The following is a 21,406-nucleotide window of genomic DNA, read 5'->3' as shown; positions in this document are numbered from 1 at the left end:
TAGGAACTTTAACTTTTGCCCCCAAAGATCTGATCAAGATCTAGTGCTTTTTACTATTTCTAAGAAGTGGAGCTGCATATTTTGGATTATTCACTGCCAAATTAGGAGCCACTCTAGAAATTAGGAGACTGAGCTATAGAGGGCATAAACCAGGGGTCTCAAAGTCCCGGCCCGTGGGCCATGTGCAGGTCGAGAATGTCCCCGCTGCGGCCTGCGGAGGAGAGATACAGGCAGCCATGCTGCTGGCGCCGCTCCCGTTGGCTGGGGGAGAGGGCCAGAGATACCATCATTAGTTGCCAGGCAGAATCAGTCATGGAGGCCTCAGTATTAGTTGCCGGGCAGAGTCAGCCATGCAGGCAGCATCACTTTTTTCCACAATGACTATAAACAAGTCAAAATACCGAACACAACTATTTGATGCACACCTTGCTGCAATCCTGAAGGTTTCCACTGCTCAGTCACTGAGGCCAAACATCAACAAACTGACAGAACTGAAGCTTTGCCAGGTGTCTGGCAAACACTAAAAACTCTCTGGCAGGTGAAGAATTGTATAAAGTTGTATGATCTTTTTATTATTTCTAAGAAATTCAAAATAAAAAATACAATATAAATGTTTTCTTTTCTGAACACCATCTTCGGTGACATTATTGGCCCGCTGGGAGGATTTGAGGACTGGCACTGGCCCTAAGGTAAATTGAGTTTGAGACCCCTGGCATAAGCTATCCACAACTGCTCAGAGTGCAACCACTGTCAATAATAGCAATCAGAAAAAACTTTTTTAGCAGAGTACTCAAAGCTATTACTCAATGGTTTTGTCTATACCAGGGAAACTTTTTCAAAAATATCCCACTGTTGCTAATGCTGGTCCAGCTACACTGATTCAGTGTAGATGGGAGCCAGCTGCCAAAACCATTTTGTGAGTAGCCTTAGTTGACATTTAAGCTTAATCTGCCGGTGACAACTGGTGGTCCATCTACTCTAGGGCTCCCAACTTTACTAACTGCAATGGAGCTGAACCAATGTTAGCAAAGGTGGAAAAGTTTTGAAGCTTGTCCCTAGTGTAGACAAAGTTGATAAGGACAGCCCCGATGCCAGAGTTGTTCAAAATGGTGGTTCAGAAATGTTTTTGGTCATGAGGAGTGTTGTTAGAATTTAGAATTTAGGTGTATTTTTATCACTTAGCTAGTTACAGAGATATAAAACAAAGAATCAAAATCACAAATCCGCCAGGGTCTGGGCCTTCTCTCACTAGGATAGTCGGATAGTTCTAAGGCCTTTGGCTAAGCAGAAGGGGCAGCCTTTAGCTGGGAAGTGTACGGTCACATCCTCACATTCCAAACCTGTCACATTGAAATAAGGTGGTTTTGGGCTGTTAGGAAGACAATCCTGTCCTGATAATGCCAACCACCATCAGATAAAGAAACAGCTCTTAAGTGATAGCATCCTGTCTGGCAAGAAATCACTTATTAATGGTTGTGGTTGTGAAACCCTCATTTCTGTGTTGTTTTATCTTTATGGCCCCCCACTTTTCTATTGTTAATCTGTGTGGTTCTCTAATTGTTTCTGTCTGCTGTATAATTAATTTTGCTAGGTGTAAATTAATTAGGGTAGTGGGATATAATTGGTTAGAGAATTATGTTACAATATATTAGGATTGGTTAGTTAAATTTCAGTAAAATGATTGCTTAAGCTGAGAATATTACTATATAAACTGGAGTCAAACAGGAAGTGGGGAGAAGGGAAATTGGAATCATGCTTGCTATGGGGGGGGGAACGGGAATGGGGAACAGGGACACAGGCAAGGCTCTGTGGCATCAGAGCTGGGAAGGGGGACGCAGGGTAAATGCCCTGCGGCGTCTGAGCTGGGAAGGAGTACGGGGGGTAAACACACTGCGCCGTCAGAGCTGGGAAGGTGGATACTGGGGAACAGACACTGTCGGCGTATAGATATAAGCCCGACTGAGGTGAAGGGCTTCAGAATATGCTTGCTTAGAAACTAACCCCAATAAACGTCGCATTGTTTGCACTTCAGACTTCTGGTCTTTTGCTGATTGCTGTCTGTGTGACAAGAACCAGGGAAGTGGGAGGTTTCAGAATGGTAGCCGTGTTAGTCTGTATCAGCAAAAACAACGAGGAGTCCTTGTGGCACCTTAGAGACTAACAAATTTGTTAGTCTCTAAGGTGCCACAAGGACTCCTCATTGTTTTTGGCAGTGGGAGGGTGAAGGGAAACATTTGTTAGAGGGCTATCTTTTGATGTCTATTTTTAGTACAGTGTGCATATTTCAAAAATAGCCCTATTGCTGTACTGTACACGATCCTTGAACGCATGTACCATGACTGATGTCTGAAAATGATAATCTCACAAAGTAGCCACTGGCAAATCTGGAACCATTCATCTGGGGGGAGGGATAGCTCAGTGGTTTGAGCATTGGCCTGCTAAACCCAGGGTTGTGAGTTCAATCCTTGAGGGGGCCACTTGGGAATCTGGGGCAAAATCAGTACTTGGTCCTGCTAGTGAAGGCAGGGGGCTGGACTCGATGACCTTTCAAGGTCCCTTCCAGTTCTAGGAGATGGGATATCCCCAACTGGTTAGCATTTACCTAATTTGTGAAGAGTAAGCATTACTCTGCCTACATCATTAGCCCCCTTGCAAAGAAAGAGGAAGTGAGGCTAAGCATTTGACTAACCTCCAGTGAAGGAAAGGGTAACTGGATTATTAGGTATCAAGGGATAGCCTTGTTAGTCTGTATCCACAAAAACAACAAGGAGTCCGGTGGCACCTTAAAGACACCCCATTAACCCTTGACTGTTCTCAAATAAAAACACCTTTCATTAGTTTAGTTTGGTGCTTTGCTTCACTCATCCCTCACATATAAAATGATTATCCCTAATTCGTGAAAATTAATCTGATATTGTTTCTACCCTTCAAAAGCTCGTTTTATTACATGATCGCTTGATGTATGCAGCAACCTATTTCTGCAAGGTGCAATTCAGTGAACAGTTACATTAAATATGGATTTTTCCTTTGTTTCAATGTACCCTTTTTAAACCTATCCCATTGTATTGCTGAGGACTTTTAAAACAAGACTTTGTATATATGTGGAAAAAATTGACAGTTGTACACACGGTCTTTTTAAAACAGATGTATGCTTTTGTGACTGAATTAAATTATTCAGCCCCCAGAATATTTCCAATTGACTTCCAAAGAATTCACATGCAGCAAATTGAGCTCTTGACTTCTTTTTATTTGTGGTACAGTTCTTAAATGAAGAGGTCTCTTGAAAGAGTGCTGCTTGTTTGCTGGTTGCTTATGCTGCATAAATGCTTAGCTAATCATTGCAATGCAAGTCACTTGGACAGTGCTAATTTGAGGATCAGTCAACAGTAGGTCTGACATCTCTGTAATGGGTTGGGTTATAAAATGAGGCTCCTTGAAAAAGAAATTAATGTCCTTCTGAATAGCTCAGGGTAATAAATTTTAGTTTCTTTCTACAGACCTTTTTTTTTCTTTTTTATGATACCTAGAAGCAAGAAATGACAAAAAAAAAATGCTCTTTTAGCATATACTGAAGTCACCAAAAGCTTAATTCTACATCACTGCATTTTTTTCATCTGAGAAATCCTACTCCTTGTGCAAAAAGCCAATATCCTAATTTTTTTATTAGATTTTGGGGATTTTTGCCTCATGAAGATGACTCTGTTGAGTGAAGACTGTTATTGAACATAGAACTCTCCTTACATTTTCTTTTAATATACAGGTCTGTCTCATCTTACGCGGGGGTTCCGTTCCGCGGTTAGTGCGTGAAGCGAAAACCGCGTATAGCCAAAATCCCATTGAGTTCAATGGCAGGCGAAATCGCCCGCACTACAGGAACAGTATTAAAATTGTTGTTTTTCTCTTTTTTGTTTTGTTTTTGCCGACCACGTAAAGTTGAAATCACGCATGTTAAATGCGTGTAAGATGCGACAGACCTGTATAAAGGAACACTCCTTTTCCTTATCTGGTTGATTAGCACTACACATGCGGTGCATCAGTTTGCTCACATTTTCGGTGTCTCGCCCACTCGCAGTTGCATGCGGACAGTGTTTGAATTGAGCTTCTAGTGTGTGGTTGGCACTTAGTTTGACTGCTCTTCATAAAATGTCCTGGGGATCCTTCAACTGGCAAGGCAAAGACCTGGCAAAATTCTCACATCCATACGGCACACATTGTTTTTTTTCGCCTACTTTGTAATGTGTGGTATGTGTGCACACATACATACATACACATACACACACACACACACACACACACGTGTTTTCTCATGTCTTTGCTAACACCTCCACATTGTTGGCTCTATAAATTATGTTGTTTGACAGGGCAAGAGGTCCGCCTTACATTTTTAGCATTATTTTGCTTTCCTTTCTCTTTCTTTCTTTCTCCTCCATTCATTTTAAAAATGGAGTGTTGTGAACTCTTGTGAATTTTATCACAAATGTTGTAATATTTTTGTCTGTCTTAAAGCCCCAATTCCTGGATTCATGAGAATCTTGCCCTTTTTTTTTTTTAATGAAAGTTTCTAGCCCACATAACTTCAGAGAAAAGCTGGAAAATATAATTCAAGTGTAATCCCCAAAGGGTCACAGAACAGAAATTAAAGAGAAGAAATAAAAAAATGAAATATTTTTTTAAAAGCTCATTATTTTTAAACTGATCTTGTGATTTTGGGGGCCTGACTCATGATTTTTGAACATTTTAATGCTGAAAATGTCAGGTAGCAGAGCTAATCATTACTTTAGATTTTGCTTCTTTCTGTTGCTTGCTTCCTCTGCCTTTTTCCCCTGAGGTAGTCTTAGTGACACCAGAAAATTCATAATGGATGTTGAAACATCAATGAAGTGTTACATCATTAGGATTTGAAATTTTGTTTGTGTCTCCTTACTTCCTTTACCAGCAACAGAATTAATGAAGCACAGTTGTTTCACAGGTTTCTTGCCAAATGGTAAAGGTCAAAATGCAAACAATAAAATTTTATTCCTTCTCCAAGGAGATTCAGCTGGACACTATTTTTAATACGTTACACTCTACTATACTTTTGTAATAGCTTTTTAAAATGCATAATATAAAGGCATTCAGAACACACAATCATCACAAATGTGTCTGTTATCTAACATTTGGTTCAATTCATAGTTTATGTAGTAAAGAAATCTTGTCTAACCTCTTCCTTTGAGCTAAGTACAATGAACAGCAGAGTCTGTTTGCCTAATTATCTTACTGATAACCCTGGTTTTGGGTCACTTTGCTTTCATTACCTTTGAGACCAACTTTTTTTACTTGCTCTTCATTCCATTTATCAGAAGGCATAGTTTCCACATGTGTATTTAGAGAGAAATCTTATTAGGATAGTTTTGACCAAGAAGCCTTCACTAGAGGGCAGTATACAGTGTGGACCCAGTTTTCAATCTTCTGATTCAAACTGGGAACTTAAATCCTGTGTTTTGGGCATGCATCCACTTACACACCTGAGAACAAAAATGTCTGTTTTATGCACTGTTAATTTGTGCATCCAAAGTGGGATATTGATATCTTAATAAGTTATAAACATTTAAAAACTGGGCTTTTAAAAAAGTGTTTGTGAAAATTGTTTGAGAGGTACCTATTAAAATGTATAATTGAGATTAATTTTATCACTAGTCTGACAGAATTATAGTCATTTCATTTAGTAATAGAATTTCTGTGTCATTACTCATTACTATTGAGTTGTCACTTGTAATTTGAGGGATCACTAACATAGGAAGAGCACAGGTGACAGAATTTGCAAGTAGATAAACTGTTTATTGCTCGGTTAATAATTATACATGCACTTTTAAGGTGACATTTGTTATAGTGTATCACTGTGTCTTTATGGGTTACAACTGAGAATACCAAATTCAAGACAAAGTGCTGAGAAATAGGGCAGACACCCTCCAAAACTGGTGGTATATTCTCCCATAAGATATACCAAACCAGCAACAAAAATAAACTTCTGTTTCACCACACTGGCTAACAAGAAGTCAGAAAAGCAGTTTTCTTGGGCATCCCAGTCCTGAATTCAACACCCAGACACTAAACTTAAAGATGAGTGGTTATTTAAAACCAATTTAATCAAACAAAAGGGTTCTTCTGATCCCAAAGGACCAGCCCCATTACCCAGGTCAATATGTAACTCAGATCTTAACCAATAATCCCTGTTGCCAATCCTTTAGTATCTAAAATCTGAAGGTTATTTATAAAAAGAAAGAAAGGTGAGAGTTAAAATTGGTTAAAGGAATCAAATACATACAGTAATTGCAAATTTCCTGGATTACGCTTGTAGCAGTGATGGAATAAACTGTTGGCTTGTTAAGTCTCTGATTGCTTCCAAATCATTGAGAAGTCCTCAGTCCTTTGGTTAGAATGCTCCCGTTAGTACAAGTTCATAGACCAGAGATTTGAGTAGGAGAGAGGTTTGAGCAGGAAAGAAGCAAAATGGAGATGTTTCCAGCACCTTTTATAACTTCTTTCAAGTGAAGGGAAACCCATTGTTCTCACTGTGGAAAATTACGGGTAGCAAGATGGGTCACATGGGCAGTCATATGTCCATGCATGATTTCACTTGGTTATAGCAGGAAAGTCCATTAAGTGTGGTTAGGTGTCTTCCATGGTCCACTGTGAGTTAAGTGTTCCTTGATGAGCCACTTAACTTGAATAGTCTCTCCAAGATGTGCAGGATAAATGCCTTGTGGGCGTTACCCCAGGAGCAAACATATTTGAAATACAGGTATAGACCCAATGCTCATAACTTCAAATACAAAAATGATATATGCATGCAAATAGCATAAACATATTCAGCAAATCATAACCTTTCCATAGAAACCTTACTTGACATACTTTGTACAAGATTTGTTGCAATTATATAACAGTGGTAGCAACAGTGATCTACATGGTCATATTTTATCAGATACTGTCACATAGAGTGATGGTATTACTTGACTTTTCCTCTCCACTGACGTGGTAATTGTAAGTAGGAACGCAGATATGTTACAGATGGTCAGTTTGGAACTTAAACATAGACAAAACCGCAACAACTGCAGATGAGCAACAATATCTTCTTTATTGTTTTTCTGCAGAAATTATAGATTTGACGGCTACTTTCATACAACAATTTTTAAGGTGGACTATTAAGATAGACCATTCACCTGTGAATCACTAACTGTTACAGCAGAACATAACCATTTACCACTTCATACAGTAGATAGAAGTAATCACATAAATCTCTGGCCAGTGAGTAAGAATCAGTGACTACCAAGAAATATGTCCTCCTAAAGGACAAACAACATTGTCATGGATGTGCTGCTGTGGATTGCCAAGATGTGACCACTGGTATAGGAGTATGTTCTGGCATATTCCTTGCACTCTGATGCCAAGGACAAGCTTTTGTTTTCTCTTTGATAATATACTCTAGCTCAGGCCACAAAGTAACTTTTGGCATTTTTCCTTTACATATAATCATAGAAGTGTAGCACTGGAAGGGAACTCACCAGGTCTCCTGCACTAAGGCAGGACTAAGTATTAACTAGAACCATCCCTGATTAGTCTAACCTGTTCTTAAGAACCTCCAAAAACAGAGATTCAACAACCTCCTTATGTAAATTTGTTCCCCTGCTTAACTGCCCTTACATTAATTAAGTTTTTCCTAATGTATAACCTAAATGTCCCTTGCTGCAATTTAAGCCCATTCCTACTTCTCCTGTCCTCAGTGGTTCAGGAGTACAATTTATCACCCTCCTCTTTATAACAACCTTTACGTACTTGAAGACTGTTATCATATCCTTCCCTCAGCCTCCTCTTCTTCAGATTAAACAAATCCAATATTTCCAGTCTTTCCCTGTGTGGCACCCAGAACTGGACACAGTACTCCAGTTGGGGCCTTATCAGTGCTGAGAAGAGTGGAAGAATTACTTCTCATGCTTTGCTTACCACATTCCTGCTATTACATCCCTGAATGATATTCACTTTTTTTGCAACCATATTACATTGTTGATTTATATTTAATCTGTGACCCACTATAACCCCAGATCTTTTTCTGCAGTACTCCTTCCTAGGCAGTCATTTCCCATTTTGTATTTGTGCAATTGATTATTCTTTCCTAAGTGTAGTGCTTTGCATTTGTCCTTATTGAATGTCATCCTCTTTATTTCAGACAGTTTCTCCAGTTTGTCAAGAACATTTTGAATTGTAATCTTGTCCTCCAAAGTACTTGCAATCCCTCTAAGCTTGGTAGTATGCACAGACCCAGGACAGATCCCTGTGGTACGCCATTCGATATGCCCTTCCAGCTTGATTGTGAACTATTGATAACTACTTTCTGAAGTTGCTTTCCCAACCAATTGTGCACCCACCTTATAGTAAATTCATCTAGACCAGTAGTGGGCAACCTGCGGTCCATCAGGCTAATCCACTGGCGATTCACCAGACCATTTGTTTACATTTGCATGGCCCTCTGCAGCTCCCAGTGGCTGCAGTTTGCTTTTCCCGGCCACTGGGAACTGCGGGTGGACCTGGGTAGAAGCATCCAGGATTGGGTCTCCATCTGGAACAGGTGCCGGTGGAGGAACCAAAATCAGTGTTGGCATTAGAACTATTTTATAAATAATTATATCATACTCTTTTACTTTGTACTGCCCAGTGTGAAATGAAATCCGTATCTGTTATCTTAAAAGTTATAAGAGTAACAAAGCTAGGATCCCATAATATTTGCTGAGCCATGGCCACGTATATGTAACGTTGACAGACGCTGGTGGTTAGTGGGCAGGATTGAACCTGGGACCTCTGGAGATAAATGCATGAGCCTCTACTGCATGAGAGGCTGTTGGCTAAGGCTGTAGAGCACTCATTAATCTCTCTCTCTAAGTGGTCTCGGTGCCAGTACATGGGACAGTACACCATACCTAGGAGGTGTGTGGGTTACATATACACCACCACCATCAGCAGAGGTCCTTCAGCTGCTAACTAGTAGTAATCTATCAGAGGGGTAGCCGTGTTAGTCTAAATCTGTAAAAAGCAACAGAGGGTCCTGTGGCACCTTTAAGACTAACAGAAGTATTGGGAGCATAAGCTTTTGTGGGTAAGAACCTCACTTCTTCAGATGCAAGTAATGGAAATTTCCAGAGGCAGGTATAAATCAGTATGGAGATAACGAGGTTAGTTCAATCAGGGAGGGTGAGGTGCTCTGCTAGCAGTTGAGGTGTGAACACCAAGGGAGGAGAAACTGCTTCTGTAGTTGGATAGCCATTCACAGTCTTTGTTTAATCCTGATCTGATGGTGTCAAATTTGCAAATGAACTGGAGCTCAGCAGTTTCTCTTTGGAGTCTGGTCCTGAAGTTTTTTTTGCTTTAAGATGGCTACCTTTACATCTGCTATTGTGTGGCCAGGGAGGTTGAAGTGTTCTCCTACAGGTTTTTGTATGTTGCCATTCCTGATATCTGACTTGTGTCCATTTATCCTCTTGCGTAGTGACTGTCCAGTTTGGCCAATGTACATAGCAGAGGGGCATTGCTGGCATATGATGGCATATATAACATTGGCGGACATGCAGGTGAATGAGCCGGTGATGTTGTAGCTGATCTGGTTAGGTCCTGTGATGGTGTTGCTGGTGTAGATATGTGGGCAGAGTTGGCATCGAGGTTTGTTGCATGGGTTGGTTCCTGAGTTAGCGTTGTTATGGTGCGGTGTGTGGTTGCTGGTGAGAATATGCTTAAGGTTGACGGGTTGTCTGTGGGCAAGGACTGGCCTGCCTCCCAAGGTCTGTGAAAGTGAGGGATCATTGTCCAGGATGGGTTGTAGATCACTGATGATGCGTTGGAGAGGTTTAAGCTGAGGACTGTAGGTGATGGTCAGTGGAGTTCTGTTGGTTTCTTTTTTGGGCCTGTCTTGTAGCAGGAGGTTTCTGGGTACACGTCTGGCTCTGTTGATTTGTTTCTTTATTTCCTTGTGTGGGTATCGTAGTTTTGAGAATGCTTGGTGAAGATCTTGTAGGTGTTGGTCTCTGTCTGAGGGGTTGGAGCAGATGCGGTTGTACCTCAGCGCTTGGCTGTAGACGATGGATCGTGTGGTGTATCCGGGGTGGAAGCTGGAGGCATGAAGGTAGGCGTAGCGGTCGGTGGGTTTTCGGTATAGGGTGGTGTTAACGTGGCCATCGCTTATTTGTACTGTGGTGTCTAGGAAGTGGACCTCCCGTGTAGATTGGTCCAGGCTGAGGTTGATGGTGGGGTGGAAGCTGTTGAAATCATGGTGAAATTCTTCCAGGATCTCCTTCCCATGGGTCCAGATGATGAAGATGTCATTAATGTAGCGTAGGTAGAGAAGGGGCATGAGTGGACGAGAGCTGAGGAAGCGTTGTTCCAGGTCAGCCATAAAAATGTTGGCATATTGTGGGGCCATGGGTATGCCCATAGCGGTGCCACTGGTCACTTCAGGACCAGACTCCAAAGAGAAACTGCTGAGCTCCAGTTCATTTGCAAATCTGACACCATCAGATCAGGATTAAACAAAGACTGTGAATGGCTATCCAACTACAGAAGCAGTTTCTCCTCCCTTGGTGTTCACACCTCAACTGCTAGCAGAGCACCTCACCCTCCCTGATTGAACTAACCTCGTTATCTCCATACTGATTTATACCTGCCTCTGGAAATTTCCATTACTTGCATCTGAAGAAGTGAGGTTCTTACCCACAAAAGCTTATGTTCCCAATACTTCTGTTAGTCTTAAAGGTGCCACAGGATCCTCTGTTGCTTTTTAGTAGTAATCTGTTATAGTAGCTGGGGCCAGTCTCTATGGTGGATAATTATCACATGCACTAAGCCAGAGTGTGACAAATAAGCATTCAGGCCATGTCTACACAAACACCTACAGTCTGGCAAGTTGGGGTGTAGATCTAAAGTGCTCCAGTGTGCTGTGCACTAACTGTCAGGTGGACCTTGCTGCTGTGCACTGAAAATTTACTAGTATGCATTGACATACTGCAAGGGTACAGGGTGGGGAGCTGTTTGTTTTGGGATTATTTTCAACCAGCTCTATGGAATTGATAGCTATAGTCATCTGGAATAATACTACATAAGATCTCATTTTCCTGCTGTTTTCACATTCAGCACCAGATTGAAAAGCTATTTGATCTGCCTATTTTCTTACGTGTGAAGCCTTCACAGGCGAGTCTTCACTGAACTAGAAAAATATTAGCTAGCAAATTCTTTCCCGGCTTGAATGGCAGAAAGAATCCATACGAGTCTCTGTGTTGCCACATAATGTGATCTCTCCATCTTAGGGCAGTTAAAAATAGAATCTCACTTTTACATTCTTCTGGAAACCAGATACAGGTTGAAATTTTGGCAAAATGGAAAATCAAAAGCCAAGTTCCAATCAACTTCAGTAAGACTAGGTTTCACCCAGTTTCCATCAAAGGTAGGTGTGGGTGACTGATTTGTCAGGAGCTCAGATATTCATGTCCACTGCTTCCCATCCAATTCATTCATTTTTTATTTTTGCTTTGTCTAGTGTCCTTTTGCCAACTGATTTTCCTCCTCTGTCAGTATAATGTGAGTTATGACTTTTCCCTCCTATGGGACACACCACATGCCCACTGAAATACCAAATCAAGATCAGCATGAGAACAGCTATCAAAAAATTATTAGCCTTTTTAAAAAACTCTGTGACATGCCTTTGCCCAAGCCCAATATTTATACTTCATCTGTCAGGTAACAAAGACCATTCAGTTCTGTAGCCTGATGAGTAATCCTTGAAAATAATATAACTGACTCCAGTTTTTTGGAACTGAGGTATCCACTTTGATGCTTGCTGATGCCAGGTGAAGACAATTGGGAACATTCACGTGATCCAAATACTCAGCAGAGCTCTGAAAAACGTCACATCTCTGAATTCTAACACTCTAATCCTCTGTTAGGTTGTATCAAGATTTTGCGTGCTATGCTTCACTTGCATGGTTTTGGTTGGCTACACTGTGTAATTATTGGCTTCACAGTGATTTTTATCATGCTATGCAGTTCTTCATCGAAAACAGAAGTATGCTTCAGTAAGACACCAATTAGATCTTTTCAGCTGTGGTTTTCCTGGCAATTGCTGGCAAACTTTAAATCTTTTTAAGACACTGACCCAGTTGAGATGGCTAATCATTCTTCAGCACAAAAAGTGGGAATATTGTTTTTTCCATGGAGTTAAATCTACACCACCCGAATCCCCAGCATGGTCTCTAGGTACCCTATGAATGTCCACAGAACAACTCTGCAACATTCAGGAAAAGACAGTATACCCTGATGTGCTCTATAAAGACTATAATGTACTGCATCCTGATACAACCATTAATGCATTTCCTATATCTGCTTCCACCCAAACCGGCAGTCCTTTAAAGTGGAGCTCACCTTCCCCTGGATCTATGCAGGGCCGGTACTACCATTAAGGCAAACTAGGCGGTTGCCTAGGGCGCCAAGATTTGGGGGCCCCAAAAAGCGGTGCCTCCAATTTATTTTTTACAGCATTCCTGGGCTAGGCTGCTGGCGGCGCGCTGACACATGCATCTCAGACTTCCTCTCCCAGTGCAGCGGCCACTCCACTTCTCCCGCCTCCCAGGCTTGCGGCGCTGGGGTGGGGAGCTGCCGCACGGCTCCCCGGGCTGAGGGGGTGAGGAGCTGCCACGGGGCGGGGGGGTGCCTCAGGGTGGCGGAGGGGGAGCTGCCGCAGGGCTCCCCACCCCAGCTCACCTCTGCTACGCCCCCTCCCTAAGCACGCCGTCACTGCTCCACTTCTCCCGCCTCCCAGGCTTGCGGCGCCAATCATCTGTTTGGCGCCGCAAGCCTGGGAGGGGAGGAGAATTAGAGTGGGGGCGGTGTGCTCGGGGAGGAGGCGGAGCAGAGGTAAGCTGGGGTTGGGAGCTGCCGCATGGCTTCCCGGGGGGCCAGGGGGGCTGCCGCAGGGCTGGGGAGCTGCCGCAGGGCTGGGGCGGGAGGGCACAAGGTGGAAGTTTCTCCTAGGGCGCGAAACTTCCTTGCACCGGCCCTGGATCTTTGGAAAAGCCATTACATTGTGAGGGTAGGTGTCTTCTCTCTCTAGTCTTCTTGCTCTGAGGTTAGGAAATGGAAATCCCTTTTTCTTGCTATACTTTCATTAGTTTTGTTTTTCTCATTTGCCAGTGCCAGTCTTTCTTACAAGCATTTTCTTCTGTCTGCAGGTGACTTCATTTTTTTTTTGTGTTTCCCAAAAAAAAAAAAAAAAAAAAAAATCAGTATTTCAGGCCTTTATACCAATACATTACTTCTCACTGAGCCAGCGTGCCACAAGATGCAATATTCCTGAGTACCTTTGGTTTATCTTGAAAATTCTGCTGTCTTGTACACTTTTTGTAAATGAATTCAGCACTTAGAATTTCCTTGCAGTAATTTCCACAGCCTTCTGGCATGTGAAACCATGCTCAGATACACACTATTTCTGTGTTGCCTCACTTTGTACACCAGCCTGTCATGAAAAGTGTGTTTTAAGACAGCATTGAGTTCACAGTAAGTCTGCTACAATTCAGTTGCAGCCCTCCTGACTGCTACAAATTGTGCAATCATTTCCCCCCATTTCTTGGTTTCTCTTATGAAACTGAAATCCCCAAGATTAACCGAGTGAAATTTTACTTCCCATCATGCTCAGGAGAGTGGGTGCAGCTATAAATACAACGCTTTCTGTATACACTCTGCTGTTCCTTATTCTCATCAAATGTTTTGAAAACCTGCCAGCACCTTTATTAGTGTCAGATGTCAATTGCTTTTCAAAGGTATTCAAGAGAAGTCATTGTAAGTGCTAAAACAAATTAGCTGAAGCTCCAATGGTTAGAAGGTTTCTTTACTGACCATGTAAAGTAAAAGAGAAGTTAATCAACTGTAGAATTCATCACATTCACTCATGGAAGCTCCAGCAGTTTACCTACTGACTCCACCTTTATCCCTGGCTTCATTTCAAGTTGAGGAACTGCAGAAATGTCTAATGTCTACTATTGTATGTGTAGAGTTTTTAACTTTAGCATCATGTTGCATTATAGTGCTAACCTGCTGAAATGTATATTTCGGGTAGGCCATGTGTAATGATAAATGTAATGTAGCCTCATATAGGGTTTTTTTGTTTTTTTTTTTTAATGAAGTGGATGACATCCAAAATAAATACCACGTTCCATTGGGGTATTCATTGCACTAAATGCTGGAATTTTCAATAATCTAGCAAGTTTTTCTGTGTAGAATAATGGACTTAATATATATCCTTATCGGGTAGTTACTGCTTGTTTCTTCCAGGAAGTCCTTCTGATCCTAGTACACCTCTCCATAGCAAGAAAGGACAATATGAAGTGGTAAATTAAGATGCAAGTGTGGCAAGTTGAGTCAATGTAAGTTTTGCCCTCAAGTAGTCTGGATTTAAACCTTCATATGATCAATAGCAATATGTTCTCCATGGTGAATATATTGTATGATTCTATCAAAGGAGTCAATTTAACTAGACATCCAATTAGACCTAGTTAATCCAATTTTTGAAAGCCAAATGTCAATAGAATATTTCAAAATAACTTAGAGCACTGCTACAGGCTGCTTACTCCTTCAGATCAAAACAAGACAAAATCTAATTCAGAGTCCTCACAGGAAAGCAGCATGTGAATGTAATGCTTATCCATCTTGTAAAAGGCCGTTGTGTGATTAGTTATCTAATCTAAGAATGAACTGTGAGAGAATAGACCAGTGTTCATGATAAATCTGTTTGTGTATTGAAACTATAGGATAAATTGGCACAAAAAAGTAAGCATTTATCCTCACTATGTTTAGTATACTCATAGTCAAAGAATTTATATACAAGGAGGTATGAGCAAGCGTGTAGAAGGAGAGAAAAGAAAATGTAAAATGATTCTTAATGACCCTTTTTATCTGCTTTGTCATACACTTATAGCTTTATTATTTTTAAAATTATTGTTCCAACCAGATCCATTAAGTTCTCAAGAAGCTTTAGGAATGGATACGAGAACTATTAGTAATTATTTTTTATATGTTGATACTGTAAAAGCATAAACTTGGATTATTCTTAAACATGAAGCTTTAAACTGTATCATATTGCAGTGGGCTTACCGTCTCATACCCAAGGACAAAATTCAGTGGATGTTTTATCTTTCCCTTAATTCTCTATAAGATAGTGGAAATGCATTGATTGTTTTTGCAGCATCTGTTATTTTTTCTGTCCTTCTGTCTAACTAAAAATTAATAATTAATAAAAACATTCTTTAGTAACCACAGTTGCATGTTTTTCTTGTCAATATAGGAACTCCTCTGCAGCACTTCATTGTTGTTTTGATGGAATTTAACTTTGCAGATTTCATATCGCTGCTGGTTGTTTAAGAGTTTTGGCACCTAATTTGTGATATCTGGGAGAAAGGAACTTGTAATGATTATAACCATCAGTCTGTCTTTCCTCTGAAGTTGGAGTTTTTGCTGATGATCCTTAGGGTATGTCTACACTACCTGCCGGATCAGCGGGCAGTGATTGATCCCCGAGTGCTCTCCCATGGACTCCTGTACTCCACTGCCGCAAGAGGTGCAGGCGGAGTCGATGGGGGAGCGGCAACAATCGACTCACCGCAGTGAAGACACCACGGTGTCTAAGTACGTCTAAGTACCTTGACTTCAGCTACGTTAGTCACGTAGCTGAAGTTGCGTAACTTAGATCGATTCCCCTCGCCCCCCCCAATCACCAGGCCTTAGTGATGCTAGGTGGGGCCTCTAATGATTAGGGAAGGTTTGAGGAGGTTGGATCACACTGGGAATGAAAGAACAGAAAACTGAATCAAATCAAACACTCCAAAAATCTATCAAGAGGAAGTGGAATTGATCCCAGTCAGTGTCCTGCCCCCCTTTCTGTAACCTCCAGATGCTCTTCTGCATGAGTTTAGAGTGAAGACAGTGGCATCATCCCCCTGAAAATCCACAGGAAAATTCCCAAGGGAGTTGTTTATGCTGACACTGTCCAGCCAGGGATGTCAGGGCAGCATTAACTCTTAATAAACTCTGTTGCTCTCTGTGAAACTTTCCCTTGGATATCAGGAGAAAGGAGAGCCATGCCACCTATCACTTCCCTGAGCTACTAAATCATTCCCACTGGAGGGCATGGAATGCAGAGGAAACCAGCAGCTTCGGGGCCACACAGTTTTCTACATTTTGGCTCTCCTTTGCATGGGGACAGTGCATGAGCTGGCAGAGAAGGTATGTAACGGACTATTTACATTGCAGCATGCAGGTTGCAAAGAAACAGATCTTTCAGTCTATTCCGAGAAGTGATATCTTGGTATCTTAAGTTAGGTGATATCAGTGGATCTTGAATATTACAATTTATTTTGGCAAATCCTAAGCAGTAATACAAATTGGTGTCAAAACTGAACACATAATAAAAAAAACAGAATGGTGTTTTGATTTAAATAAATAACAAGCCATAATACTGAATTAATTGGCTTTACCTAAAATTCTTTATACCTCTTTCATTGGAAGTTAACACTTCACAGAATCTCTTCATAATTTTTGATAGGCATTACTCATAAAAATGAGCCTATGTAGCATAATACTGCGTACAAGATATTGGAGGATATTGGTATGCTTATGTGTGATTTGAGCCCTTTTTCCTAGACTGTAGATATAGTGCCCTCTTCTGAAAAAGTATATGGACAACTTGTATTTCCCGAGTTGATGAAAATGTTCCTACACTTGAAGTCTTCTTCAAAGTTCAGTGGAACAAAATGTGTTTCTCTTTTTATTCCTCTTCTCAACTGAGTAACATTGCTAATATGGCTGTATGCAACACATTGCGAATGTAATGTCATAGGAACTCCTGGGATAATGGGAATCAGCTACCATTCCTAATCTGACATGAATACTGAGTTTATTTGCTTATTGGATTGTTGTAAATATTGCTTGTCTCTAGGTGCCATGAGAACTGCAACAGTGGTCATTCGGCACAGAGGTGAATAACTTGCCTTTGTCATGGTCCAGGTTAAAGTGTGGCTGCATATGGAGAGTACTAGGCTAAATTTCTGCTTTGTACATTAATTTATATAAATTATACTACTTCCTCAAAAGTTTTGTAGTCTGGGATTCTAAGAATGTTTTAAATAGCAGTTTAAACTGAAATAAATAATTATTAAAGTATTCACATTAGTCCAGATTTTTTTCAGTTTAACAGCATTAATTCTTGTCTTCATTTGGTTTGTGGACCACCACGATTTCCAACAGACCACTGTCACATTTTAATCACTCTTGAGTATAGTGAAATAGGGAGGGTAAGTAAGGTTGACCCCTGAATAGCCTATGAGACAGCCCAGAGTAAGGCAGATACTGTGAAAGTTATATAGTACCTTGTTATATAGTCAAGCCTCCTCAAAGAGATTACTTTAGATGAATCTTACACTGAAACCAAAGACTTTATGTTGGTTAACGTCATGTTATTAATTATAAGGATTTAAGTTGTTAGTATTTTTCCATTGCCAATTACTGAAACTTTAGTCACTACTGTATAGTATTTTCTGTAATTCTGTGACATTAGCGATTATCATTATGATGTGGCTTCCAGGGTGGTTGTTTTGCAGTATTCCTCATTGGTGTCATAATAACTTTAGGACTTGTTGCAGAGATACACCATTGGGCTGTATCTCCCTGTGTAAATATATATGTTTTGCTGTTTGTGGGGAGGGGAGAAGTTGTGTGTGGGTTGTTGTTTTTTTTAAGTGTGTATTTTAAGAAAGGTTGATAATTGAATAATTCTGGAGTTTCATCTTATCCTGTAATTATTGAGATTATCAATGAACAGGGAACTCTAAAGAAAACTTCTACCTAAACTCTAACAATATTTTGGTTGAAGCTTTTTCCCAAGTCCAGATAGCACTCACAGCTGATGTAATATTTATGGGTCACAGCCCTTGGCTCTGAGCTATGCACTTATACCCTTCCGCAAGTAAGTTTCTTTCCTGACTTTGTTTTTCATCTTCAGAGAGACAGGAAGTTTTCATAACTGATAGTGGAGCATTAATCCCTATCCATCTCTTATGCACCAGTTGAGATTTTTTTCTGAAGCCAGTAAATCTGAACTTCTCTTTATTTGAAAGCCTTCAATTAAATTATTTTAAAACTGCTAGATTTTCAGCTGTTATTTTACAACTGAACATTTTCAAAAGGAAAATATTTTGAAACTTAATATGATAAGGCTCAGCAAATGGAGCTATTACTTTTACAGACATGTCAACCAGTTTTGCAGATAACCAGTAAACTGAACAGTAGAAGTGTAGTTCTTACTCTTTTCAAGTCCTGTGGCTTCACAATGACAAGAAAACATTCCACTTTGATAATGCCTCCATTTTAAACAACTATGGGTAAAAGTGTATGTGTAAGTTTGCATCCTGTAGAAGATGTAATTTGAAGCTGAAGCCATCTGTTCCAAGGTGGTCGTTTTGGGTTGCTCAAAGTTGTACCAGCAACCCACAACTCTAAAGGGCTATTTGGCAGCTGTGAATCATTGGGACCAGAGATGCCTCAGGCACATCGCCTTACTCCTGGCTATGCTTTTTACACAAAGAGCTAGGAGGTGCACCCAATGCACTGCTCTAGGATTCTGCCACACTGGGGAAATCCTTAGACAGATAGATAGATTAACTTTGGGCAGATAGATCCATTGACTTACTGACCACTTTGCTTAGCTGACCAGTACAAAATGTCAGGGGTATTGTAACGCTTGTTCAGTTGTTTATACTCTATGAATCAATGCTGGAAGGGACCATTAGATCAGTGGTTTTCAAACTTCAGGTCACAACCCAGTACTGGGTCGTGGAATGCAAGGCACTGGGTCACCTTGCTCAGCAACCAGTAAAAACAAGTAGTCCCTAACTGTTCTGACACCGCGCTGCACCCCGGAAACGGGCAGCAGCAGGTCCGGCTCCTAGGCAGGAGGGCCACGGGGCTCCACATACTGCCCCTGCCCCGAGCACTGGCTGGGGCGGGGGTGCCTGCGGGCGAGAGCCACGTGGAGCTGCTTGCGCGCTTCCACCTAGAAGCCGGACCTGCCTCAGCACCCTAGCTGCGCCACTGACTGGGAACCGCCGGAAGTAAGCCCATGCTCCAACCCCGCACTCCAAGCCCAGAGCTCCCTCCTCCACCCCAAACTCCTCATCCTTGACCCCACCTCAGAGCCTGCACCCCCAGCCCTGAGCCCCCTCCCATACCCAAATCCCTCATCCCCAGCTCTGTTGGGTCACGGGCATCAACAAGTTTCTTCAACTGGGTCACCAGAAAAGAAGTTTGAAAACCACTGCATTAGATCATGTAGTTTGACCTCTTGTATAACATATACTATAAAATTTTTACCTGTTACCCATGTATTGAGTCCAATAGCTTGTGTTTGACTAAAGCATATCTACCCAGAAAGACGTCCAGTAGTGTTTAGAAGTCATCGCGAGATGGAGAATCCACCAGTTCCCATCGTAGTTTGTTCTAGGGGTTACTCATCCGCACTGTTAAAAATGAGTGTTTTATTTCTTATTTTAGTTAGTCTAGCTTCAGCTGCCAGCCATTGGTTCTTGTTTTGCTTTTCTCTGCTGAGATCCTGAAGATCTTTGCTATCCTTTGCTTACAGGTTCTTGTACCACAGTGGGCACTCCTACCTTGGGGTGCTGCCCCACAGCAGTGCCCCCACACTCTGGGTCTCCCCTCCCTGGGGAACCCCAGTCCCCTAAGCCCACCTTGCCTCAGTGACCCACTGCCAGTCCTCATCTAGCCCCTTCCCTCAGGGGCAAACTGCAATCTGAAGTGGCCACTCATCATCGGCAAGGGGGTTTGGACCTGCTGCCTTTCCAGCCCCAGCTGCCTCCCTGCAGCCCTAGAACCTCCCCTGACCTTTAACAAGGCCTCAGCCTGGGGACTTGCCAGGCCAGAGCTCCTCAGCTCTGCCTGCCTTTCCCCAGCCCTGCTCTGCCTCAGGTACCCTGCTTGCTCTCCCAGGTAGCCTGGTCCTCCCTGCTCCTCAGCTGGAGCAAGAGTCTTCTCTCACTCCCTCAGCTTTCCCTTTTATCAGGGCCAGCTGTGCCCTAATTGGGTGCAACCACACCTGTGGCTGACTACCCAACCAGTCTCCCTTGGCTGCTTTTAACCCCTTCCTAACTGAAACGGGGTGACCGCTCCACTACAGTTCTCAAAATGTGTTTTTTATTACTTTCCAGTAGCTTTTCACATCTGATTCTATGGTAGTGAGGGTCTTGTGTAATACTGAATGCTAGCTAATAAATCTTTTGTTGAATTATTTTAAAAGAATTTCTAATTAATACATGTGCTTGGTTGTTTTTCCTCTTCCATCATAGATTAAGATTAAACAATAAGAACACAGGAGAGAATAAAACATGTTTTAAATCTATTGTAGATTATGAATGATTTTTTTACCCTGTTTTAAGAGGAAAACATTAATAATTTGCCTTACATTTTTTTCCATATTTTCTTTGCTTTACAGATCCATGATGGAACAGTCCAATTCAGTCTTGATTGTTTGTATTAGTTTTCTACTTGTTGAAGCTTCCGCGCAGAATGAAACTGCATCACCAAATAACACAACAACAAGTAAGGAAGCATTTAATTCTTTGGGTCAGTTACGGGTAAGATTCATACTCACAAAATCCTGAATATTTCTCTGTTCCCTCTAACTCCATTGATGCACTCTCACCCATACTTTTTTTTTTGGGGGGGGGGTAACTTTTTATTAAGACAAAGTTACAATAAAATATCAACATAGTATATTGTACATTACTGATTACTTATTCAGGATCAGGTTAATATTCAAAGAACCTAGATAACTATTCTGGCTTGTTGGCATGCTCCTCTGTGTACACTAAATAGGGTGACCAAAAACTAAATATCTATCCTGTTTCTGGAGCTTCTCTTGTATATTATGTACTTGGTATGAAAGTTTTTCTATTATAAGGACAATCCATATTTTACTATACCACAATTCCATAGGAAGAGGTGTCACATTTTTCCAACAATGTGCAATCAAAGTCTTACTGCTAACAATAAAAAATAACTTAATTTTGTCATTCTGTTTAAAATGTAGATTCTTTACTGGAGCATTAAGTAAGCAGGTTGGGGAGCTCTAAGAAGCTGGCATTTTGTCATGAGATGAATCTCTTTAATAATTTCCTTCCAAAATAAGTATATTTGGACATGTGATTTTGACAATTTGAGTTTTAGCAGTTAAAGCTTTAGCTTTTGAATCTACTGTCATTCGGTAATTGTTGTCTGACACTCCCATGGTCTGTCACCCCTTCATAATTTCGCACAACTGTGAAAATTTAAATGC

General features: G+C 41.3%; 1 protein-coding gene across 3 annotated transcripts in view; it reads left to right on the top strand.

Annotated features, from left to right (window-relative positions):
* PTPRE (protein tyrosine phosphatase receptor type E) overlaps positions 1–21,406 on the top strand; it is a 199,021-nt gene that overhangs the window by 81,392 nt on the left and 96,223 nt on the right. For all 3 annotated transcript variants that reach the window (XM_034776553.1, XM_034776554.1, XM_034776552.1), the window contains exon 2: positions 20,564–20,670. In XM_034776553.1, the coding sequence (XP_034632444.1) occupies positions 20,568–20,670 (103 nt within the window). In that variant the 5' untranslated portion in view covers positions 20,564–20,567. The remainder of the gene's footprint in view (positions 1–20,563; positions 20,671–21,406) is intronic.

This window comes from Trachemys scripta, chromosome 7 (assembly GCF_013100865.1).
Source record: "Trachemys scripta elegans isolate TJP31775 chromosome 7, CAS_Tse_1.0, whole genome shotgun sequence".
NCBI lineage: Eukaryota > Metazoa > Chordata > Testudines > Emydidae > Trachemys > Trachemys scripta.
The sequence above is the reverse complement of the archived record's forward strand: the minus strand, read 5'-3'. Positions and strand labels throughout refer to the sequence as shown.